Genomic DNA, 23727 nt, shown 5'->3' on the forward strand with positions numbered 1-23727 from the left:
AGATATTTCTTCTGAACTAATTCTGTGAGTCAAGAATTGATTGTGCGCAACAGAAATTGCATATTTGGATTCTCATCTCTTAGGAGTAGTTACGTGTACTTATATCAACAATACTGCTTCACTTGATGACTGCTGAACTATTTTTTAGCTGTGAAAGCAGAACAAACAATTTGTCTGGATTATGACAACTCTTTAGTATACTCTCTCTTGAGGTGAGAGTTCCTGTTAGTTTTAAAATCTTTAAATTGCCATTTTTAACTGTAACATACGGACTCTAAAAAGCTTTCTGTACCTTGTCTGGCTTTGTCTTCACCTGCTGTTTTACTTAAGAGTCATCACCCTCAACACCTGCATAAGGAAAGTTATAATAAGAATCACTATGTTAGAATACTTCTCAATAAAACTAATTGTATAGTCCTAAAGCTTAGTTTCTCTGTATTTTGTTTCTTTGGCTCCTACCAAACCAGTTTCTTGAAAGTTATTAATTTTTCCCTCTGCTCAGCTGTTACTGGAATGAATTGTTCTTCAGGAGGGTCTACTGTCACCACCGAAACCAAGGGGTAAAAGCATCTATTTCCTCATTCAGCAAACTGTGTAAAGCATGTTTAATTCTCTTCAAGTTGGTTTTAGAATGGGCATACAAAATTTATGCGATTGAATGCCCTTGTTGGTACAAAATCTTCCTGTTGTAACTTGGTCTGCAACAACTGAAGTAGATGTACTAAGGGCTCTCAGTATCAGCAGATGAGCTTGCAGTGTGTAGCTTTTGGCAGCCTTAGCCAGGATATAATCTGGAATCCTGCATGGAATCTTGGCACCTCATGTGGATGGGTCAGACTGTTTATGTGAGGCAAAATCTGATTTTGGAGTCAAGACCATGAAGTTACTCGGGGAAGATGCTTTATCTTCTCAGACACTGCTTTCCAAGTCAGCAGCCAGGGTCTCCTCCCCCAGCACATAGCAGTGTTCATGATTTGCCTTTGAAATGCAGCTGGAGGAAAGGGAATGTTGCTGGCAATGGACAGACATATTAGGAGGAAAATAGATTTCTTACCTCCTGGGCAAGGGGTGTTCTGGGTCATGTGTATTTTGTGCCTAAAGGCACTGACTGAGCTCCAGCAGCAATTCTGTGAACAAAGGTGAGAACCTGTTCTGTCTGAATGCATTAGGCAGTTTTTTCCTCTTTCTGGTTTTGTGGTTGGTTGTTCTTATTTGAAAGAATAGTACCAGAGCATCATCCAGGAAAAAAAGTCTGTCCTCATGTTCTCTGCAGTTTTGTCACTACTAGCAGGATTATGAGAGCCCTTAGGAAGTTTGGGTTGGAGGGTGTTTGTTTGTTTGTTTACTTTGTCTTGGTGATTTGATGGGTTTTCTTTGGTGGAGGGGGAGGTGAGGGGGTAGTCAAACTGAGTCCAGTGACATGACACCTCGTTCAGAAAGGGACTCTAAGGCCCAATTTCACCCAGCCTGATTAAGCAGCTAATTCAGATGCCGAAGGAAGGAGCATAAATTTCTGGGTAGTTTGTAGAACCAGAGGGTAGGGATGGCACCATGAGTATTTCTGCCTACTGAGGAGTTAGGTGGCTGCCCTGAGATGTGAATCTCCAGCTGTGAAGATAATAAAGACTTCAATGTGTGTGCAGCCTCCTCTGACTCTGCATGAGCAGGGAGGAGCTGGACTCACATCTTAGATGATCCCTTCCAAATTCAGTGATCCTGCAAATGTGACCCCTGAACTGGCCATCTAGTCTCCATGTGTGGATTCTTGGTTGTTATTGGGATACTTTCAAAAGATAGTAAAATCTATGGATAATCTTAGATAAATACTTGATAAGAATTAGTCATCCTTTCAAAAGCTGTATTTTGCTTCACAGCTGTACTGAACAGTGAAAACCTTTAACAATGAAACTGGGTTTGTTAAGTGTTGGGAACCAAACAGAATTAAAAATTGGTAAGGAATGAAGTATGCTACTTAAATACAGTATAAGCAGAGGATGCCAGAAGAGGGAGCTGTTCTAAAGATTAGGGAAAAAAAAAGTGTGTTTTGGCAAAGTGATTGCTATAATAGCCAGATATATCATACTACAGGCTTCATGTTCTCCTCTGAATGCACAGGTAAGCATTGACTGATTCTCTACTGTATTATTATTAGAAAAAAATAAAATTAGTAGTTTTATAAGATCATGTTACAGTGATTAACCAGTTATGTTAGTTGTTGAGGGTCATACAAATGCCTTTTATTTGCATTAGGAGGAGTGAGGTAAAGCAAGTTAAATTAGAGCAGAGAATATAAGATTGAGAGTGCTGGGGCTTCTGTTCCCACCTTTCCATTGGGTTCCTTCTTAGTATATGGCCAGTCATCCTCCCAAATTGTGTCCCAAAGCACCAAAAAAATCTTCATTCACATTTACAGTATTTGTAATTACACAATAACCTAAACTTCTAAGCTAGCATTCACAGCTAACACCAAGTAAGTAAATTAACATAGAAGCACAGCTGCATAGAGTGAGACAACAAATACTTCCTCTCTGGAATGTTTAAATCATTGACCAGCTCTATGGGCAGCTAAACTCTTACTCACTGTAAAAAATTCTTGTGCCAAGGCAGGTATCACCTCCAATGTACAGCAATAAATAGGAAAAGGACATTAAGGAAAATAACTCATCACATAAAAGTACTTCAAGTCTTTTTTAAAAGAATCATTCATTTAACTTTGGATTTGGGGGGTTGAATTAAGTAATGCTTCTACATGCAATGAGAATTTTTAGGTGAAATTCTGAAAGTGTAAGTACACTAAAGTGTAAGTACTTATGTTGACAAAAGCTCCAGAGGTCCCCTGTTCATACAATAACACTCTTAATCCTGTATCACATATTTCTGGTGACCTAAAGCTGAGGTTGTTTCTTATGTGGATGTTTTCCATGATATTAACATTGTACTTGATGTGTTTATCTTTACCTACCACTACTAGTGTAAGGTACAAGTTTTCATGAGTCCTATTGCTTTTCCTCATTTTGATCATGCCATCCCAAAGAGAGTAGTGCTTCTGTTGTCCTTCTTCAGCTGAAACAATGGAACAGAGAAAAAGGAACTTTTAGGTGTTCAGAAGTGAAGATGTTGCTATTTTACACATCTGGTCCAGGGAATCAACTAAAAAATCTTGTTTGGTTGAAGTCTTGGCTCTCTTGACAAAGCCTGTGGGGGGTTATGGAGCTCAGAATGGCAGCTAGTCCAGCTGGCACACTTGAGCCACATGTGGCTGATCAGCAGGAACTGAAAAAAGTCTGACTTTTGCATCTGATTTGTGTCCTTATTATATGCTGTTCATATCCAAACAGCTGAGCAGAATGCCTTCTGTGTGTGCACAAATACTCTATTTAGGAAGAATTTCTCTTTTACATTTTATCTTAGTAGCAGCATTCATCCATTCTGTGATATTTGCAGTGCTTGAAATTAAACTTAGTTCTGCAGATACTGTACTTGACTGGATTATTTACTATAAAACATTGTTCCTTACTGCGTGGAGAGGATGGCTGTGAATCTGCAGTGCTTTCCTGAAGAGAGGAAGAGAAATGCTGTGCTCTTTTATCATGGCCTCACCTGCAGCATGGGGATTGAAGCAACCACTTGATCTTTGAATGTGTTATTGACCTGCTGGGCTGCTCATTGCATTGGCTCAGAGAAAACTACCTGGTGGTCCTAAAATTTTCAATAATGTCTTTCCCTGTACTCCACCTCTCTGTATTATAATCTTACATGATCAGCATAACATAATTAGAATTTTCCTGGAAAGTCTCTACCGTTACCTGCTTTGATTAGCAGGTAACATTGAACCTCTCTTTAGATGTGGGTGGCTATTGAGGAGACTGGCCATTCATATAGCTCTTGCCTTCACACAGTTGTTGGAACCATGATGTTAGGTGTAAAGCAGATGTTCCTGAGTGTAAAGTAGTGTGGAAGTTAGAAACTATTTGTAGAGTGTTCATTAAGACTCACCAGACAATGGAAATCCAAGAGATTATTGCTTGGAGCACTTAAAAAACTTCCTGAGGCCATTATTTTGCAATTCAAAATGTTTGTCAACAATACTGGCATAAGGTATTCCTTTTCCCACCATGCTGTGCCATTCCACCCCTCAGTTATGCCAGAACAATACTTTGAGAGATCATGCTGTGAATTAAATAAATACATACATGTATTTCTGGGGTCTTTTTACAGCTGGAGCAGTTCCCTGTTTGGGTTCACAGCAGGGCCCCACAGAGCTGTGCCAGTGTAATTCAGGGGCTGGTGAGCCGTGGTAGGAGGGTGGGAATGATAGGCAGGGGGGAAGGTGGGAGTTCCTTCAGCTGGATTTGCCACAGAACCTTCTGTTGTTAAGTTATGGTGTCAGTCCCCAGCACTCAGCACATACATGAGTTCACATGCTCTGTCTGGAGATCTTGGCAAGAGCTGGTGCCCCACCAGCCTCTCCAGGTGGTAGTGATTCCCTGAGAATGCCTCTCCCTTGAGCCATCTGCTTTTGTTTCCACTGCAGCCCCAGCTGAAGCTGCCAACTCCTTACATTTGACCCTGAGTTCTCAGATTCTGACACCCAGAATTTGTATTTTACATTGAGATGAACTTTTTCCATTTTTCTGAGTAAAAGAATTGGCTTTCCTACTCTCCAGTAACTGGTATGGGGGATGCAAAAGTCATCACTGAGAACAGACTACACTGTAGAGTTAAAGGTTTGTGCCCCATAACAATGAAGGTAGAAGTACATAGAGTAAGATAAAATGTTTTTCCCTTTCCCTATGATTGGTCTTCTTATCAGCAGGTAAGGAAGTAACAGCACAGTTTTTTATTTCAGTGAGACATAAACACTGCAAAACAGTTTTTATTCTTGTGCTTGTATGGGGTATATGTCATTATATTTTGTGTGTTTGCACTTTGCACAGGAGCAAAAGCATACACACAGACACGCACAAATCAAGAAACAACCCACCCATATCTACCTGATATTTCCAAAGCTACTCCTCCCAATTTTTCTAGCCATTTCTTTAGCTCTAATGCAAATATTCATGACTTAATTACAAGATCAGCCTTGTTTCCTCAGGTGATTGTGCATGTAAGATACTGTAAGCTGGAGTTGTTTGTGCATGAAAATTAAAGTATTACTAGGCACTGATTATTTGGTTTGTTTCCTGTTTATAAAATGTGAATAAGTGCCACATGATCCTCCCCTTTACTTATTGAGGTAAATAGTTTGACTTCCTGAGGACATTTTTTGTAGCAGATAATACTAATTTGTCTGTACCTGTTTGATTTCTGTTTTCAATCCACACAAAACTTTGAATATGTTAGTGAATTTTCCCTAGGCTTTTTCTGAGACATAGTGGATGCCAAAAGATAGCAAAATAAAAGCTTGGCTGAAGACATGCATGCTTGTAGAGTACCCCCTGAAGTAAAGGTGTGTGTTCTATCTCACATTATATATTAAAAATTTTGATTCTTAGGACACTGTTCTTCATTATTTTTGCTGCTTCTGGACTACTTGTTTGTGACTAATATTTTAAAATATGCTGACAGTTGTGCTTTGTTTACTGGGTCAGCCCACGAGCTTCCATTGTCTTTAGAACAGAAAAAAAACATAGTCTTTCATTAAAAATAAAAACTTCCTCATGCAGAGAGGAGCCTGTAGGTCAGATCTAGGCTTGAAATATGCCATTTTTTTTTTAATTTCCCAGTGCTCCAGAAGTAACTCTGATGGGGGCTTGGCACAGTTGAGCTTGTTAAGTTTGAGAAGGCAGAGTAATGACAGGATGGTTGAATGTCCAGCTGTGTTTGACAGTACTTCCCTCCACTAAATCTGGGTGGCAGATGGGACTTGCTGAAGTGACTTACTGAAATTTCTCAATCCACAGCCTTCTTTTGGTGTCCTCTCCCTAATGAGGCATTTTCAGCATGGATCCCTCCTGCCTGGCTGTGTGAGCAGCATCAGGGGAGGAAGTGATCCCTCTCCTGCAGCATGCAGTGGCTTGAGTTGGCAAGAGTTATGGAAAAGTTGTGTTCTGGGGTATTTTTCTTGATTTGAAAATTTTAAAAAAGATCTGTTTCTCTTCATGGGATATCTGAGGCAGGATGGAAGAAGAAATTGCTTAGTGAAGGACTTACCTATGAAGGAAATCCAGTGTTTCCATGTGCATCATGTACAAACAAAGCATTTAAAGTGTTTAAAGCTACAGCAGCAGTGTATAATGTACTTACTTTCTGGGAGCTGATACCAGAAATACCTGAGCTACTATGAATTTGCCTTGATATTAAACATTTTGATTTATTTGTATCTGAAAAGAATGAAAACTAAAAATCCTATTTCAGATTCTAGTTAACACATGGTCTTATTTCTGTCTGATAGTAACTCTTATGGATCACTGAATCAGTACTAGAAATAAATATGACCCATTATGTTCAATATTTGGATTATTATGGAAATTATGGAAAACAGTATGACCAGAAACTCAGTTAGTTATAACTCTTGCTCTTGTTTTACTGTTATGGGCATGATGGGAGATTTTGTTCACTGTCCTGATTTCCCTTTTTGAAAATAAACCTTGATTATCCTAGTTGGATTAAAAAACTCTCATAGGAATAAGTAAATACATAGTGATACATAAATACTGCCTTCCATCTCTAAGTTCTGGATATTTTTTATCCATTGTCACAGCCTTCTCTTAAGAGGCAGAAACTCTTGGCAATAGATCTTGAATGGGTGAACAAATGTGCTTGTGAAGTGATTTGTGTTTTATGTTTTCCTGAAAAAAGTGTTTCAGTTGAAGTCTTCATGGAGCATCTACTTAGGACCAGTATTAATACCCCACCTACAAGGCCTTTTTCCTCAGTCTGAAAAACAGTGGTGTCAATGCAAAGAGTCTGTTCCTAAGGAAATGTGTTGGTAAACCGTGGTTTATCCATGTTCAGAACAGTCTGTTCTTTTATCTTGCATTTCTGAAGACTCAAGGCAGATGCAAAATTAGTTCTCTAAATCATCTTAGATTGTTGGTTTCAAATGCAACAATTTTGATGTTTCAATACACAAAAATTGCACATTTTCAGTCTGTTTTTCTGAAATTGACTGTCTTGGTGCTCTCTGTTGCCATTTATTTCCTGTCTGTTACTACCTTGATAAAACAAAACAAGCAATAGCTAAAACTAATAACCCCAAAGCACCCAAACCTGTGCATTTTCTTATTTTTTTTTAATTCTTACCAGTGGTACAATATAGGAAAATCTGATACAGGTTTGAAAATATTCTTTTTGGTGCCTTTTGAGTGTATTGTTTCCTTTCTCCTTGCATATAATTCAAAAGTGATCAAATTTTCAGAGCTGTGTATCTGCACAAAACAAATAATTTGTGGTTATCTTGGGTTTGAATTCTTTTTTTCCCATCTTTGTCTTTTTCCTGCTGCTGTTGTCTCATCAGGGCTGTGTTATTCAGATGTTTCATAGGCTTTCTTGTGAACCCATTTGACATTAAGTCTCGTGTTCCTCTTCATGCACTTCCTTTGTTCTCCCTCTTTCTTTTAGGAGGTTTGTTTTCTTCTGGTCCAGTGCTGCTTCAGACCACGAAGCTGGCTGAAAAATTCCCACTGGCAATTCCAGACCCAGCACAGAACTCACAGTAGCCTCTCTGCCAGCATTGGTTGTAGGATGGTTTGGGTCAGACCAACCACCTAGTTGTATCTAGTAGTTATATCTGTGTTCATCTGCTTAGGAGACTGTATGTGTGTAGGTGTGTACTAGGAGATCTAACTAAATGTTTTCATTTTTCATTTACTATGGGGAAAACAGCACACAAAAATTATTTAATTGTAAGCACTAGAAAATTCTGTGTTCTACTATTGAAAAGTGTGAAAAACTGGCTATTCCATTGAGAACTCAATTGTTTCAGTTTTATGTCTCAGTCTTAACTCCCTTCCAAGAAACATATTAAAAGTTTACAGACATATTAAAAAATTAAAATCAAGGCTTCTTTTGTATTTATGTACCTCTTTTGGCTGAGATGGCAGAAGTCATTTTGAAGTACATCTGTGGACTTTATAACCCTTGCAATATTGCTTAATTACAAAGTTCAGTAGATTTGCAGTGGATGAAATCAGCATTTTGGACTTCATATCTTATCTGCCTGGATAGATGCTGTTAATTATTGCCATGGGAAAACCAGCATATACTGTCACAATTTTTAGCTGGTAATTTTAGTTCACAAGCTTCAGGCATTCTTGTCACTTGGGCAAAAACAGCTGTGTTAGGTTAATTCAGGTTTATCAGACTGTCTGTGGGTTTTCTTTAGAAGTGAACGAACCTACATTTATCCTAAAAGTGAAGCAGCATTAGGGAACAACAGACAAGCTTATTGGCTTTGCAAAATATATACAAAGAATGTGTATTATAAAATCCTATATGTAAGTTTTATAGCTGTGTCAAACTAATAACAGTGTATGTGTGTACGTATATATGGGGAAAAAATGTGAAATGTTCTTGAAAAATCTCTCTAATAAGCTGTGTTACAGACACCTGGCTGAATCCTTCTGAGATTCCCTATTTTCACAACTCAAGCAAATATCTTACAGTGCTTTCCAGCCAAATTCACTATTCCAGAGTTAGAGAGGATCAAACAGAGTTTTCACATGTGTTTCTGTATAACGTCCTTGTAATGTTTTGCTGCTTGGCTGATGCTGCTCCCCTAGAGTAGGGACTATAAAGGGATACAGGACAAGGAATGCCAGACCCTGAGACGTGTAAACAGGTGAAAGCTTCATTGACATGAGTTTATGATGGTCACTCAATATTTGACATGTTTTATATGAAATCCCTTGACCTTGCATGTCAGAGAGACCTGTGTGTTGCCTTTTAAGGCCTGCTCACCAGCCACGGTGTCAGATTCTGCACTTTTCTCCCAAGTGTGAGAACATCATTGTGTGTTCTGCATGCTCCATTTAAATTCTTCTGACATCTGCGTGGGCTGCTTTCCATTCATTAACATAGGGGAGTTGCATCTTCTTCCATGGTGGCTGGTCACATGCCAAAGGCAGATTAAGTTTCCTTGAGCAAGGAACTTGTCACTGAGGCTCTTCAAGCTGGAGCTGGGAGCTTTGGCAGCTCTGTGAAGAGACAGTGAGAATCATCACCACAAAAATGATTTTTATGTGTCCTGCTGTGCACCCCTGGATTTCAAATTTACTTTATAGCTGCTCTTTTTATTTTATTTTTCTTTTTAGAAGCTGCTTTTTTTTTTTCCATGCAAGAGACTATAGTGTAAATACTGCAGCATACCCTTCATTCTGAAACTGTGGGTTATTTCTAAAATTACATTTATGGTAATTGCTGGCATATTTTCCAGTTCCTTAAAGTTCTCTGTAAACCCACTGCTGGCTGTGTATTTCCCTTCTTGTATTCATGTAGCTGCCTTTATTCTTTATGGTCCTGCTGAGGTCCCAGAGCAAGCAAAAAGCAACTGCTGGAGAAGTGCATAAAGCACCACGGCTCAGTGCCAGCCGCTGCTCCCAGGGATGGTCAGGCTCCTGGAGACACCACTGGGAGCACTGGGGAACATCTCACAGGACAGTGCATGGAACCCAAATGCTTGTTTCAAAGCAGGATGCAAGAAACCTTGTCACTGTTTGGGATGGCTTAGTTACATGGCAGTTTTTCATTCACTCCCTACCACTCTTGGCTTTTATTATATACTGCTTAAATAAATCTTTCTCAATTCAGCTATCCCTTCCAGAACTGCTAAAAATTACTTAGTTTTATGTTTTAGTCTCAATTTCTTTTGAGCAAGCTGTATATATTTTTGACTTATATTTTTTCTGCACAGAAGGCTTCTTTCTTGTTTTGGTGACTGTCTTCATTTCTAACCTGGAACATTTTTTCCATTGGGCTATCTAGTGCTTGTGTTCTCTTACCTGTGGTTTCCATTTGACATGAATGTGTTCTGTTGCTGAAGAATTCAAAATGCTTGGCAATTTGTAAGCCATAAAAGCTGTCATTGCTTGTGAGGAATGGCTATGGTCTGTGACTTTTTAAGAGAGCATGATGTGTTTGTTGTCTTCCATTCATAATTAAACTGATGGAGTTGCACTGATAGTGCACTGTATATAGGTTTAAATTTATCAAGTCTGAATAATTTCTCTTGTGGAAGTGCAGCATCTCAAATATTAGTATTTCATTTTAAGACAAGCCAAGTTCGACTTTGTGATGCATTACATAGGAAATAATGTGAAGTTGGGATAAAGGTTGTTCTTTAGAAGTGATTTCCGGGTAAATATTCTGTTTATAGAAGTTGTTCTCTCTCCACTGCTTAAGTGTCTTATTGAGAAAGCAGATGGCATTTAAAAATCTTGATTTGATGGAAAAAGCATTAACAGGAGAGTGTTTGAAAGTGAAAGGTAGGCAAATGCACCTTTATATGCCATGTTTGTATTTCTACTTATATGGGTGACTAAAGAGTAGTAGTTCTAGTTCTTGGAAGCCTGTATCTGCAGTATATAGAAGTGGAGAATATTTACCTCCTAAAATAGCTCTAGGTTCCACCTCTGCACTCGTGGTTGTTCTGTACTGTTTTGTGTTAGCTGTGGGTGGAACAGATTGGAAAAGGAAGCAGTGGATTCCCGTCTTCAAATTAAAAATGGAAAGACTTTGAGCTTAATGTAGAATAGCTGGGTGAAATGTCATGGGTTACGGAGAGAAACAGGGAGTGTGGCAGGAGTTCTTTGCATATTGCAGCCAGTGGGCACATCAGATAAAGTAGTCCTGCTGTTCTCATTCACTGTGTAAGTTGTCCATTTGACACAGTCTTTCCATGAAGTGCTTGGAAATCTTTTGCAAATTAGACAAATCCTCAGTGTACTACAGTCTTGATTCTTTTTCTGTTATGGTCACCATTTACAGCTGTTGTTTAAAAGACTTCTGATACAACATAAATGTCATTGAAAATTAAGCACAGTTGAGAGTAACTGCTTAAGATGTGCTTCATGCTTCAGATGACTGCAATTTGAGATTTATTGGCATGCATGAGTGATTCAGCTGCCCTGAGGTGTCTAAGGATTGATGTGGTATTCAAATAACTGGAGTAACCTTCAAATCATGGGGGTTAACACTGCATTTACTTATGGTTTCCATTTTTTGACACTTGGTTGCTGAGTGATAGAGCATAGGCAGTTCTGGTTTACTGTACTGGGAAATCCTTCTAAAGCACAAATGAGCACTGCCTGGGTGCCCTTGTGATTGACCTGGTAGTTCTTTATCTATAAAATAAAATAATTTAATTGAACACAGATCAGTTGCAAAGATCAGCCTAAAACATTATTGATCACAGGCTGCTGTATGTATTAAGTCCCAGTTTCTATTAGCTGTTACTATTACTCTGTTATATGAAAAAAATCTTAATCAGTCCAGGTTCATTTTTTTTGTTTCCTCTCATAAAGTATTTTGACAGCAGCTCAATCAAGAAGATATAAAATTACTTTGAAGACATATGAGATAAACATTATTCAGTCATAAATATTGTAGATGCCAGCTTTCAAGAGCTAGGACTATTAATCTGCATTTACTTAGGTCACTGCAAATCTGGAATAACTCCATTGGAATTGCAAGTTCAATAAAGAATCAATTTATAACTGCTTTACACATGGTGATTTTTGCTGTAGAAATTTTCTGTAGAAATTTTTGCTGTTAAAATTCTTATTGATTTTCATTCCCCTGTGTGCCAGCAGTTCTCATTCATACCCATTCAAGGCATTTTGAAATGCCAGTAGCAGTTCTAACAGGTCAGATGTCGCAGGTATCTCTTACCAGGGGCAGATGCTTATGAGGACTGGGGTTTCTTTTGCATTCATGGATTTTCTCTTTTACCTGCCTAAAAAACACACCAAATTAACACAGGATAAAAGTCTCCTTTCCCTGAAAAAAGTATTAGATTGTCTTAGGCTTTTTATAATATTTGATGCAAAGCCTCGCTGTTCTTCAGCTGATGACCAAATCCTGAGCAGATTTTACGTCTTAGGTTCACCTGCTGATGATGGAAAAGAGCACCAAGATGTCTAAGCTGCTGTCATTTCTCCCCATCCTTGTTCTGCATTATTAAAGGAGAGAAAAGTGCAAAGAAAAAATGCTATGATTGAGATTAATTTTGTGATTCCTTGATCTCAAAACTCCTAATGGTGTTATATTCCAGGATTAAACATAATGCAAAACATTATGATCATTTGTGCTACAGAAGACACAATTGATTTTGGATTGCTGCTACTTTTTTCTTCTGCCTTGCTGAAAGACAGATTTCCTCTGTGTAACATCAATCCAAGGAACTTGACAAATGATGTCAAGATTATGTTTTATTGTCTCTGGGGCCCTTCATGTTATATATTTTTGATGTATGAAAGCGTGATGCAATTGTATGGATATGTGAACCTTGTGAATTTTAAATTGTTTTCTTGGAAATCAACTTGCACAAATTTGATTGTGTTCTGGAGTTTTTACAAAACAAGTTTCTTTTTTTTAAAAGTCTCCTTTAATGGCAAGCTTACAATGAGATGCTTAGAAATACGTAATAACTGATTGTGACGTTTTGAGGTTGAGGATTTTTTCCCCCCCACATCTGTGTGTGTAGTCCAGTAAAAATAATGTTTGTCTAAGATCAGTAGTTTTATTAAGATTTAAAACCCCCCAGAGACACTCAGTACATGCAAGTGAGGGGTGAATGTGTGAGATACATTACCTAGAGGGAAAGGCTCCCTTCCTGTGCTCATGCATCATCCCAGGGTGAGCTGTGGTACGAGCTCCTGTGCACGTGGCTCTGCTCTGCGTGGCTCTGGGTGCCTCGGTGGCACTGGGCTCAGGGAACCTCTTGGGACAGCAGTGAACTTACTGTGTGCTACCTGAACAGCAAAAGGGTGGAAGAAAAACAAGAAAATATGAAAATACCCACTACAGAAAGAGAAGAAGTGGAATAACCCTTGTTTTTATTTCCATACGCCGTTTTCACAGGTACTAATTTGATTATAGGTCTAATCCTTCTCTGTCACTATCAATACTTTCACAGCTCAGCTTCTGTTATTACAATCAGATGGATATAGAGGAGTTGACAGAATTTGAATGAAGGCTTTTTTGTTTTGTAATACACTGGTGTAATTTTGGAATGTTTTTGTCTTAAAAAATGACAGCCTTTTGACACAATACTGCTCATGCTGCCTTTTGCTGTTGATGATACCCAAACTAAGAATTGCCTGATGTTAGAGTTGAAAGACACATAACTGAGCAATCCCAGCCATGATGGTGAGCTTTGCTGGCATCTAAACAATAATAAAAAATCAGTGTAACTACTCTGGAAAACCATCAAATAAATAAATAAGTAAATATGAATTTTATGTTCTGATGTCTGTGTGGAATTTTTATGTATCCTGTGGAAATTAGGAAAGTTCTGCTTTGTCTTCATATGAATTTCCTCTCCAATTTACATCACTAGTGATATCCAAACGAGAAAGAAAAAAGGAGGAGTAAAGTATAGAGTTTTGTTTGGCAATCCAGAGATCCTTTTCATAGATGTACTTTTATCTTTGGGACAATATTTCTGTTTCCACATCAGCAGTGGTGTATGACTGTTGATACTTTCTGTGTTTAACAGTGGATTTTAGAGTAGGGTGGTCTGAATTCCCAGGGCAAGCCATAGCCATTCAGACACCAGCCTTTTATGAGAAGCCCTCAAAAGCTGCTGGGACACCAGGAGGGAGGACAGGTTATCCCATGGTTCTAGAGCAGAAGATTTGAAAAGGAAAGAGCTTCTCCACTGGTGTAAAAAGGGACAGATAAAAAATGAAGTTGCAAGCAGGAAAATATTTATTTGGTCCAATGTGTTTAGGATAAAATCATCCTTTCTTTTAGGGTCAGGACAGCCTTTTTGTATAGTAACAATGCCACATACCTATTTTGAAGTGGTTACACTGAGATATTTGGAAAGCAGGCATCTGGATCACATGATACATGCTGTAGACTTAGTGATGTTTTAGTTTCACATTCCTGTAACTGGATGGGATAGATAAGCAAGCTGATTAACCTCTGATGGAAAAAGATGTTTTCACTTGTGTTGGACTTCAATTTTAGGTTTTGCAATTTCGAAGTAATTCTGTGAAATGCTTCCCATGAGTGCCATTGGTCACTGGAATTAAACAAGTTCAATAGCATAGGGGAAATGAACATAACTTTGGGGAAATGAAAACTGGAAATGTACTAGAGAAAATAAATTAGCAAATTGCTGTGTAATGCTGTTTAGTTTGTTTTGAAGCAGATTGCTTGCTGTTGGAAGGTTATTATTGACTGTGCTTCTATGTTTTGTTTTTTGGCAGGTAACCCAGGACTGGCAGGTTATTACAGGACCTTTATACAGGCCCTTTATTGTGGACTGAACCAGCAGTATCCTGTCTGGGTTGTGAGCCATGCTGGACACTGTAAACCTCCGAGTGGGATGGAAATGATAGAAGGTACAATACTGTAACCTATGCATACAATTGTTTATACTCTTCCAGTTTCAGCGGCAAAACTTGTGCTTATTGAAAACAGATTGACTTGAGTTTTTAAATGTCTCCATTGTATATCCACAGAACAATTTTCAGTTGTATGAGAAGTTAGTGAAGTATTTTAGGTAAATTAGATTTGCCAGACAAATATGTGCTTTTAGGAGAATAAAAGAGTTTACTGTTGGCAGTTGTTAGAGACACATTACAGTGAATAAGGTGTAGAATGTGTTTATGTTGAGAAGAGTAGATAGAAAAGTACATTTTTAAATTAAATGTCCAGTTCAGAGATGGAGTACGTTAGGAGAGATTTAATTATCTCAGAATTTAAAAATAGCCATACTAAATCAGTGAATTACCTGGAAGTTAAGTCTTTCTGAGACTGGAGTATGGGGTGTTTGCAGGGGAGAGGTTGCTTGTGTATCTGTTAAGAGTATTTTAACATGCAGATCTGCAGCAAGAGATGGTGCTCCAAGCACAATTAGGTGGGGGAGCCTGCAGTGAATCCTGTCCTGAAAGCTGATAGATGTTGGAAGTCCTCTGGACTTGGTCAAGCTACAGTGACGTAGCATAAATTGGCATTTCTGATATTTTCTTCCTATATCACACTGTGCTGACACCCCCCTTTGGAGACCACTGATTTAGAGTGTGCAAGCATTTAAATTGTGCACTTGACTTGTGAATTATGCTGCCCTGTAAAGGGGTCTTAAATGTAGCAAACTACAAAGGAATAATATGCCTGATAAGATTTAGTTCAAGTACATTTTGGAAGTCTAATAAAGACTAAAGTAAGTTTTCCAACAGCAGCCATCGATCACAGACTACTTCCTAATTGACTGGAGGGATATCACTTAGCAATTTGGAAACTGAACAAAGCTACACCCTTCATTTCTACTTCTGTATGATATCCTTCTTTTCAGAGAACTCTTGCAAGCCTTGCTTCACAGAGGCACACACCGTTAATTGAACATTTCTCTGCTGTAATTCTGCTCCCAGTAATCAATCCACTTTGCACAACTATTTGAAACTTAATTTTACTCATTGAATACAATACAGAAGTTATACCTCAGTTTCAAAGGCCTTATCCTCATCAGTTTTTAAAAAGACATTTGTTTTGAACACTACTGTGAACATAAAACAGGCCAACATCAATCCTTAAGTGTAGGCAAAATTACAAAAATGAGAACAGTTTTCTAGTTCTCTCTTATTTGATTTAAAATTAGCATAAAACATGCATAGACAGCAGGTGTACATACATAGCAATGTTTAATTCTGTAGACATCTGTAGACATAATTAAGTGGTTTAATTCTGTAGACATCTGCTGTGGCTGGATGAGAAATAAGAACTAGAACATTTCACACAGAAGTAAGTGTAGAATCTTGGGATCATTACATTTGGAAAAGATCAAGGCAACCAAATGCCACCGTACCCACTAAACCACATTATGTGTCACATCTGCTTGTTTTTTGAACCCTTCCAAGGATGGTGACTCCACCACTTCCCTGGGCAGCCTGTTCCAATGCTTAACCACTCTCAGTGAAGAAAGTTTACCTGGTGTCCAAGCTGAACCTTTCTTGGCACAACTTGAGGTCATTTTCTCCTGTTGTATCCCTTAGAGACCAACCCCTGCCTGCCTGGCTACACCCTTTTTTCAGGTAGCTGTAGACAGCCATAAGGTCCTCCCTGAACTTCTTTTTTCCAAGCTGAACACCCCCTGATCCCTAAGCTGCTCCTCATCAAATTTGTGCTTCAGACCCTTCCCCAGCTCATTGCCTTTCTCTGGACACACTCCAATGCCTCAGTGTCCTTCAAGAAGATGGAAGGCATGCTTTTGTTTGTCCTTAGGGCTGCCAATAAACTACTTTTGGTAGAAAAGTGAGACTGATAGTAAAGAGAAATTAAATCAGAAATAAATTATTAATTTATTTACCCTAATAGTCTGTGTTTGCCAAGTGCTACAGAAATATGGAATCCTGTGATTCATATCTTAATCAACTGAAGAGGCACAATTGATGTATTAAAATGTCATATACCTAATTAGTAGTTAGTCAGCATTCATTACTTAATGATACCATATTTGGTCAAATGATAAATAATATTAAAGATAAATCTCTAGAACTTTGTAAACAATATGGATGAGTACTGAGTTAGACACAGTCAAATCAGCAAGGCATGTTTTTCCTTCTGAATGACAGGAAATTTTGAGTGGCATTCTTAATAATCAATTTACAAAATAAATTTCTAGTTAGATCTTTAATGTTCTATGGACTGTAGAAGATAATAGTGTGTCCTTTAAATCTGCTAAACTAGCCTTAGTTTATGGTTCTTCGTGAAAAAAGACAGGTAATGACTGGTTTCTAGTCCATCAAAAAGAGTGTTTCCACTGCTTGCTCTTTACACAGGGGGAGTAGGGCCTTCAGACCATTTTGAAACTGAATTACATCCTAAGAAACAGTATGGGAAAAGCAGAGAAGTGGTGAAGGAATAATAAATTATCTGTGAAGACATTGATTATGTGAACCCGAAATGTTAATGTACCATTAGTGTGAAGTTTTGAACTCAAATTAAGTTGTGCATAAAAAGAAATAAATTCTAGCGTTACAGGAAAAATTGGAAGTGGTATGTAGCTTAAATTTATTTGATATATTGCTTCTTGGCTGTTGTTATAATTCATCTGAATGGAGTTTGCTTTTGCAGCCCTCTGGCTTCTAATGAAACTGCAGAATTGGCTATGAGTGAGAATCTGCCTCTAGCTCAAGTGGTATAAATCCAGAAAAAATGACTGAAATTGTTTGGGTAAAACTGAATTTATGCTTCAGCAAGTTAATAATCTTGTTAATTGCTGGCTAGTTGTCCACCAAAGGACAGATAGAAGTGTGGGCATGATTAGCAGATATGAGCCATAAGTTTTTACCATCGTGATATGCTGTGCTGGCAGGAGAGAGCCCAAAATAGTAGCCTGAGCAAGACAAAGAGTGTGGTGTTCTGTAATAAGAGGTTATGAGTTATTTAGGACCATGATTCCCAAACTGTGATCTGGCTGATCAGATGCAATTGGCACTTTAGCTGCTTTCCACTTGCTAAGGGGAATGAATAGTAACTAAGAATACTTTTCCAATATTTGCTGCTGTGCCCTTGGAGATGTTGTACCACCATGAATGTGTGGTGCTGGCAAGGAGTGGGATTGTGGTCTGCACTGCTGCAAACAGGAGAGGAGAAGGTCATGGAAGTTTGGTGTTCCAAGAACTGAGTTCCTAAAAATAGGGACTTTTCCTTGTTGTTGAGTATCAAAGAATTATAGAATGGCCTGGGTTGGAAGGGAGCTTAAATGTAGTTTAGTTACAACCCCCCTGCCACGGACACAGACACCTTCCACTAGACCAGGTTGCTCACAGCTCCATCCAGCCTGGCTTTAAACATTTCCAGGGACAGAAGTTACATGGACACAGGGACTCTGTGTGCATTTGGTAGTTTTTGCTGGCTTGTGACTCATTTATTTTAAGTAGAATAGATGTTTTTAGCAATTGCTGATGAGGGAAAATACCTACATTGCTGAATCAGGTGGATCAGAGATACTGGCAGTTTCTTTGGTCAGTACAAAAACACCTCAGAATTAATCTCTCTTGTACTCAGAAGTTTTTTGACCAGCAAATCCTTATCTATGCTTCAGCCCTATATGATTAGTTATAACAGCAGATATGTGGCCACACTGAGGTATGCAGTGATAGATTTAAAAAGCATTTATGTCTGGCATATTTATATATATGGGAGAAAAGCAGTAGGAAGGCAGCTGGGCTGGCATCTCACATACATACTTTAAGCTTATGCATATTTAATTCATGTTACATACATTTAATTCACATTAATTTCTATTTCAACAACATTTTCTGCTTCCTAGGCTTATCAATTAAAATATCTGAGAATCATTAATTATATTTAGTGTAAGTTCCTTTGAGGTTTAGTCAGTTATATTTCTGTATTACAGATGCAGAAAACTCTGTAGTCATGTTTATGGCCTAGAATACATTAAAATTCTGCTTAACTGTAATGCAGATTTATATGACACAGTGTCTCCCAGTGTAGTGGTATCACACTGTAGATACAATAAAAACCCCAAGTTTTGAGCATGCCATCACAGTAGAATTAGTGCTGGTTTCACAACTATTTCATACCAAGTGTAGTTTTTTAATGTAGAGAGAGGTGAAGGTTCCTGTTCACAGAGCTGGCCTTGGCACTGATGAATCACATGGAGCTCCTCACCTGGTGTTTGTCAGCAGTGAGGGACCCCAGGTCAGGGTGTGCACAGAGGGACTGGCTGCTGTCGCTGGATGGGACAGGAACTGTCACTGCAGCGCAGTCCTGCTGCCCCTTGTGATCCAGCAACTGCTGCTGCCCAGAAACCTTATTCCTTCCTTGGAAAAGGCAGCCTAAGGAAGGAAGCGTGTGTGCATGTGTAAAAGTTATTAGGAGCCATTTAAATGTTGAGGTTTTTGTCTTAGCCTGGTAAGATCTGAATTTTACTGTATGGCTTTAGTGCGAAGTGTCTATTTTAAGGAAACAAATGGTCAGTTCATCTTATGAACCCACTGGAATGCTTGAAATCTAGATGTGTGAAAAGTAAGCAGCCCTAGGGATGCTGCACTACTCCAGTTACTTTCCTTTAAACCACATTCAGTTAATTATTCATGGAGGTCCCGTAATCATGCCCATAATTATGCAAATACATCCTTAGAGTGATATCTTGGCATTTGGCATTGACTTTATCAGTCCTGCTTAATTTTAAGCATGTGTTTAAAAGTCTTGTTCCATTCAAAATCAAAACTAAGAAAATTATAATTTTGCCATATTTGAAATATTTCTAAGTTGCTCTTGTTGCTTTCTTTTCTGGCCATTCAAAATGTTAACAGTTTTAAGTGTTTATATTATCATACCTTAGCAGCCATGTATTTAATTATAAAGCTCATTTAAACACTATTAAGCTCATTTTGATACCACTTAATGTATATCCCATTGAGTTTGATGGAGTAGTGACTAATTTTTGCTGACATTACAAGGACTAGGACTTTGTCTTTACATTTCTTATGGCTATGTGAAAAATAGGTTCTCTGCATTCTCTTATTTCTTTCAGGGTTTTCCACTAAGTCTGTTGACATAATATCTATTGGAATATTATTAAAAAATGTTTCTGTGGAGAGCTTTTCAATCCATTCTAGTACCTTATTCAACTAATTCCTTGGTCAAAAGAACTAGAATTTTTTATCCATACCTACAAATAAGAAAAATATAATTCTGTTTTTAATGATATTTGAAAAATGATACAATCTTCTGGATCTTTACCCAGAAAACAAGATGTTAAAAAAAAAGGCAAGAATTCATCCATTAGAGAGCACAATGTCTTTACTGCATTCCAAGAAACTTTGGATGTAGGCTTTGAAATTGTTTATGGGTTATTTTGTGCATTTCATCCCATGACATAGGTATGTTCTGATTTGATACCATCTGATACCAGCATTTCTGTTTAGATGCAGGTGGCTTTTAGTGGGGGGGGAAGTGCTCAAGAATGTTCTACCTGGTCAAAAGGTAACAGTTCCATCTTCTGGTGTCTGTCTGAAGGCAGGTCACAGTTCCTGAGATGAGCAGTGCTATGATGTTTTAGAGTAGCTTGCTTAAATGTTTACCATACTGTTGAAGGGAAAGTAAAAACCTAATGTAATTTGAAAAAAAAACCCACAATATTTATATGATCAGGTTATTTTCCCCAGAGAGAATATTTAGGAATCTTTTAATGCAACTCAATTTGAAAGATATTCTTGCATCTGCTAACAGAATGACAATGAAGTTTTGAGGTTTTGTCAATTAATAAATATATAAAAATAACCTAATTTACTACAGTTATTGAATTACTTGGTGTGGTCAGGTGACTACTTGTTTGCCAAGTAATTCCCCATTGGGTTAAACATTGTAGATAATTAAAATTCTTTGGCACTTTCCTTGTCACTTTTTTAAGAACAGAACTATGATTTCAAGCCTATTATTGCTGAGCTTGCTGCCACTTCCTGCCATGCTATGGTTTATGTGATTTGGGGGATTTTTCAGTTAATCACAAAGAGGGCAATATCAGTGTTCCTGAATACACTTCAGTATGAAAGTACAAGAGCATATTTGGAGCTGTTTGTGTCTAGAGTCCAGGTAGAAGTCAGGTGATGTCTTATTATATAAATTATACTGTAAAGCCTCAGGCAGTTTCAAAATGTTTGTATTGAGCTGTTGCTTCAATGCCTGCTGATGTAAATGAGTGAGGAAACCAGACTTTTTACAACCGTGCCTCTAGAACTGCTTGTGGTGAACTGATTTACTTTTCATGAAGGATCTCTCACATGTGTAAAAGAACACCAAAAAATCCTTCATTCATCCCCTACCATGGGCAGAGACACCTTCCATGAGATAAGGCTGCTCAAAGCCCAGTCCAGCCTGTCCTTGAGGGGTGGAACATCCACAACACACAGGACAAAATTTCTTCCTTATACCTGAACTAAACCTGCCCTCTTCCAGTTTAAAGCCATTTTTCTTTCTCCTATCACTTCATGCCCTTGTAAAAGTCCCTCTCTCTCTTGGTTGTAGCCCCTTTAAGTACTCAGTACCCTTTTGTACTGGTGGCACTTGAGTCTCTATTTCACCTATCAGGTAAACTCCCAAGTAGAATAAAGCCATCACAGCAATACCTTGGGCAGGTTGCCATGGTTGTATGCTGGGCATTTCAGGTGGGTGGCTAAGAAAGAAACCTTCAGCATTTTCTTCAGGAAGGTTAAAAAGGAAACTGCTATCTTGGTAACAGAGAATTAAATGTTAAACAGTGTAACAGAACACTGGAGAAGAAAAGATAAAAATCAGAATTTAAAGCAGTCATTTCACAAAAATCTGTTTCTTCCCCAAAGATACAGAATTTGCACTGAACAGCTTATGCAAATGGTTACCTAAAACATCAGCAACTGATGAAGAAACCTGCTACATTTATACAAAGTACAAGGTGAAATTCTATTTGCTCTGCCGAGTTTTCCCATTGATTTTCATAAATTCAGACTTTTGCAGGTGCTGTTTTGTCTGTTTCTCTTTTGCCAGTGGGGATCAGTGCTGGGAGTCACTGAGCCATGGTTGGATCCCTGTGCTTCAGGTCCCACACGTTGTGTGAGGAGGAGCCCAGGCAGAGATTACAAAGCTTTTCAGGGCAGGTTGGGAGTGTTGACTGAGTCCTGTGAGGTGGCACTGCATTGCAGAATATTTTGCAGACGAGCTGTGCTACAGCCCTCAGCACTGCTAGCAGGGGGTTGTGTTCTCTGCTGCCATAAACTGATATTTTTGCAGTTTTTGACAGCTCTTTGCAGTCTGTTCTGTGCTACCAGTTTACTCCAGCAGAGAATAGAAGATAATAATTCTGAAGGGTTCTTATAATCTATCAGTTTTGAGGGATACAGGTGAAAGATGGAAAATTGTTATACTTGCCTAAGTAGATCATTTACTCCTTAAAAAGGATGTTGTTGTTAAATAATTTACAATATGAAATTTAAAATTTCTATGGACAAATGAACATAGAAACCTACACTTTTCTTTATACTTCTATTGAAACAGTGTCATCCAAGATGAATATTCACCAGGGCAAAGAAAAACACTAAGTTTATTGGATGCCATCCTAATGCCTATTATAAGAGCTGGTGAAACAGGAAGTGCATTACTGTTATTTTAGTACTACTCTGAAGACTCATACTTAATTGAACATGTCAGTCTTGGCTGATACCACGCTAATGAATAAAATTTTGGGATAGATTTTCAAGAAAAATTGTGACTGGCCTGGCAAATTAAAAGTTACAGCTTGAATTCAGTAGAAGCATCAAACACTTCAGAAAATGTCACCCATCCATCTGTCCAATCACTGTGAGTACAAATTCTGTATTGTAACTTGGGCTGCTGTATGACTGCCCCTCTCAACTCCTTGCTTTTTCCCTTTTCTTTCTCTTAACATCATGGTGTGCACCTTCTCATTTTCTCTTACTTTGAAAATAATTCTTTTTATTTCCTGTCTGTGAAATAACATGGGTTGTCTTCCTTGGCCAGCTGTCTTACTCTGCTCTAAACTGTGGCTCTCCCTTGTTTGCTCTTAGTCCTTCTTTCTCTATTTGTATCTGTTTAAACTTCCCAAAGTTTTGAAGTGCTGTTTTCAATAGGTGTGGCTGTTGGACTTGCCTACTGTGGTGCAGCACCTCATTTGTCATAACCAATGGAATCAATACCTGTGAAGTGATACTTATCTATTTTTGTTCCCTTCAATACTCACACAATTTCTACTGTCCTTTCCTTACCATCTCTGCTATACCTTCCCATTCTTGGTGGTGTGCAGAACATCATTCTTCTGGTTTTCTTCCATTGTTAATCTGTATAAAAGCAAGTTGTGTTGAAGTGTGCAGTTTTGTTTGTGTGGGTGAGTGGGAGGCGTTGACACAGACTTGCCCTTGGCTTCAGAAACAAGAAACATAGCATGGACAATCACCTTCCCAGGGACTCAGACCTCTTTGCTTTTTGCTCCTTGAGCTCATTCTATGTTGGAAATTCAGATCTGCTCCTATACAGGGATGGGTCTCTAGTTTGTACCCTGCAAAGTGTGGGGTTTTTTGTAAGTTTGTTTTACAGTTTGTTTTCTCTCTTCATAATACGATGCTGAGAATTATTACAGGTTGCACTTCCTGCAGTTATTCAGCTTACTGACTATGAAGTGCAGTCATTCAAATACAGAGAACTTTACCATATACATTATGTAAATCACCCATATAACATCTGCTTTATGCTCATTAAAGTGGTTGGAATGGAGATGTTGATTGGTGTAGAACTGCATAATAAAACACTGCTTCATGGTGTTTGCCTTGCATTGGGGACAACCAACAAAATTCTGCTTCAAAGTTTGTACTGTTATTTCATAATTACTTGATAATAGTTACTCTGAACAGAGGGGAGCAAGACTGGAAATGTAAGACAAAATAAGTTTCTAAGAGATAATTTTAAAAGTTCAGAGTGCTCCTGTATACTTTTAATAAAAATCTGGGGTTTAATACTTGTCATGTTTATTAGTTCATTCTGTCAGACTACTCCTGTACTAATTTAATTATAATATAGCTTCCTTTGAAAAACATATTA

General features: G+C 38.2%; 1 protein-coding gene across 1 annotated transcript in view; it reads left to right on the forward strand.

The window, feature by feature from the left end:
- LDAH (lipid droplet associated hydrolase) overlaps positions 1-23727 on the forward strand; it is a 113763-nt gene that overhangs the window by 19100 nt on the left and 70936 nt on the right. The window contains exon 3 of the mRNA XM_059469130.1: positions 14376-14510. Within this exon, the coding sequence (XP_059325113.1) occupies positions 14376-14510 (135 nt within the window). The remainder of the gene's footprint in view (positions 1-14375; positions 14511-23727) is intronic.

The sequence above is a fragment of the Ammospiza nelsoni genome, chromosome 3 (assembly GCF_027579445.1).
Source record: "Ammospiza nelsoni isolate bAmmNel1 chromosome 3, bAmmNel1.pri, whole genome shotgun sequence".
NCBI classification, from domain to species: domain Eukaryota; kingdom Metazoa; phylum Chordata; class Aves; order Passeriformes; family Passerellidae; genus Ammospiza; species Ammospiza nelsoni.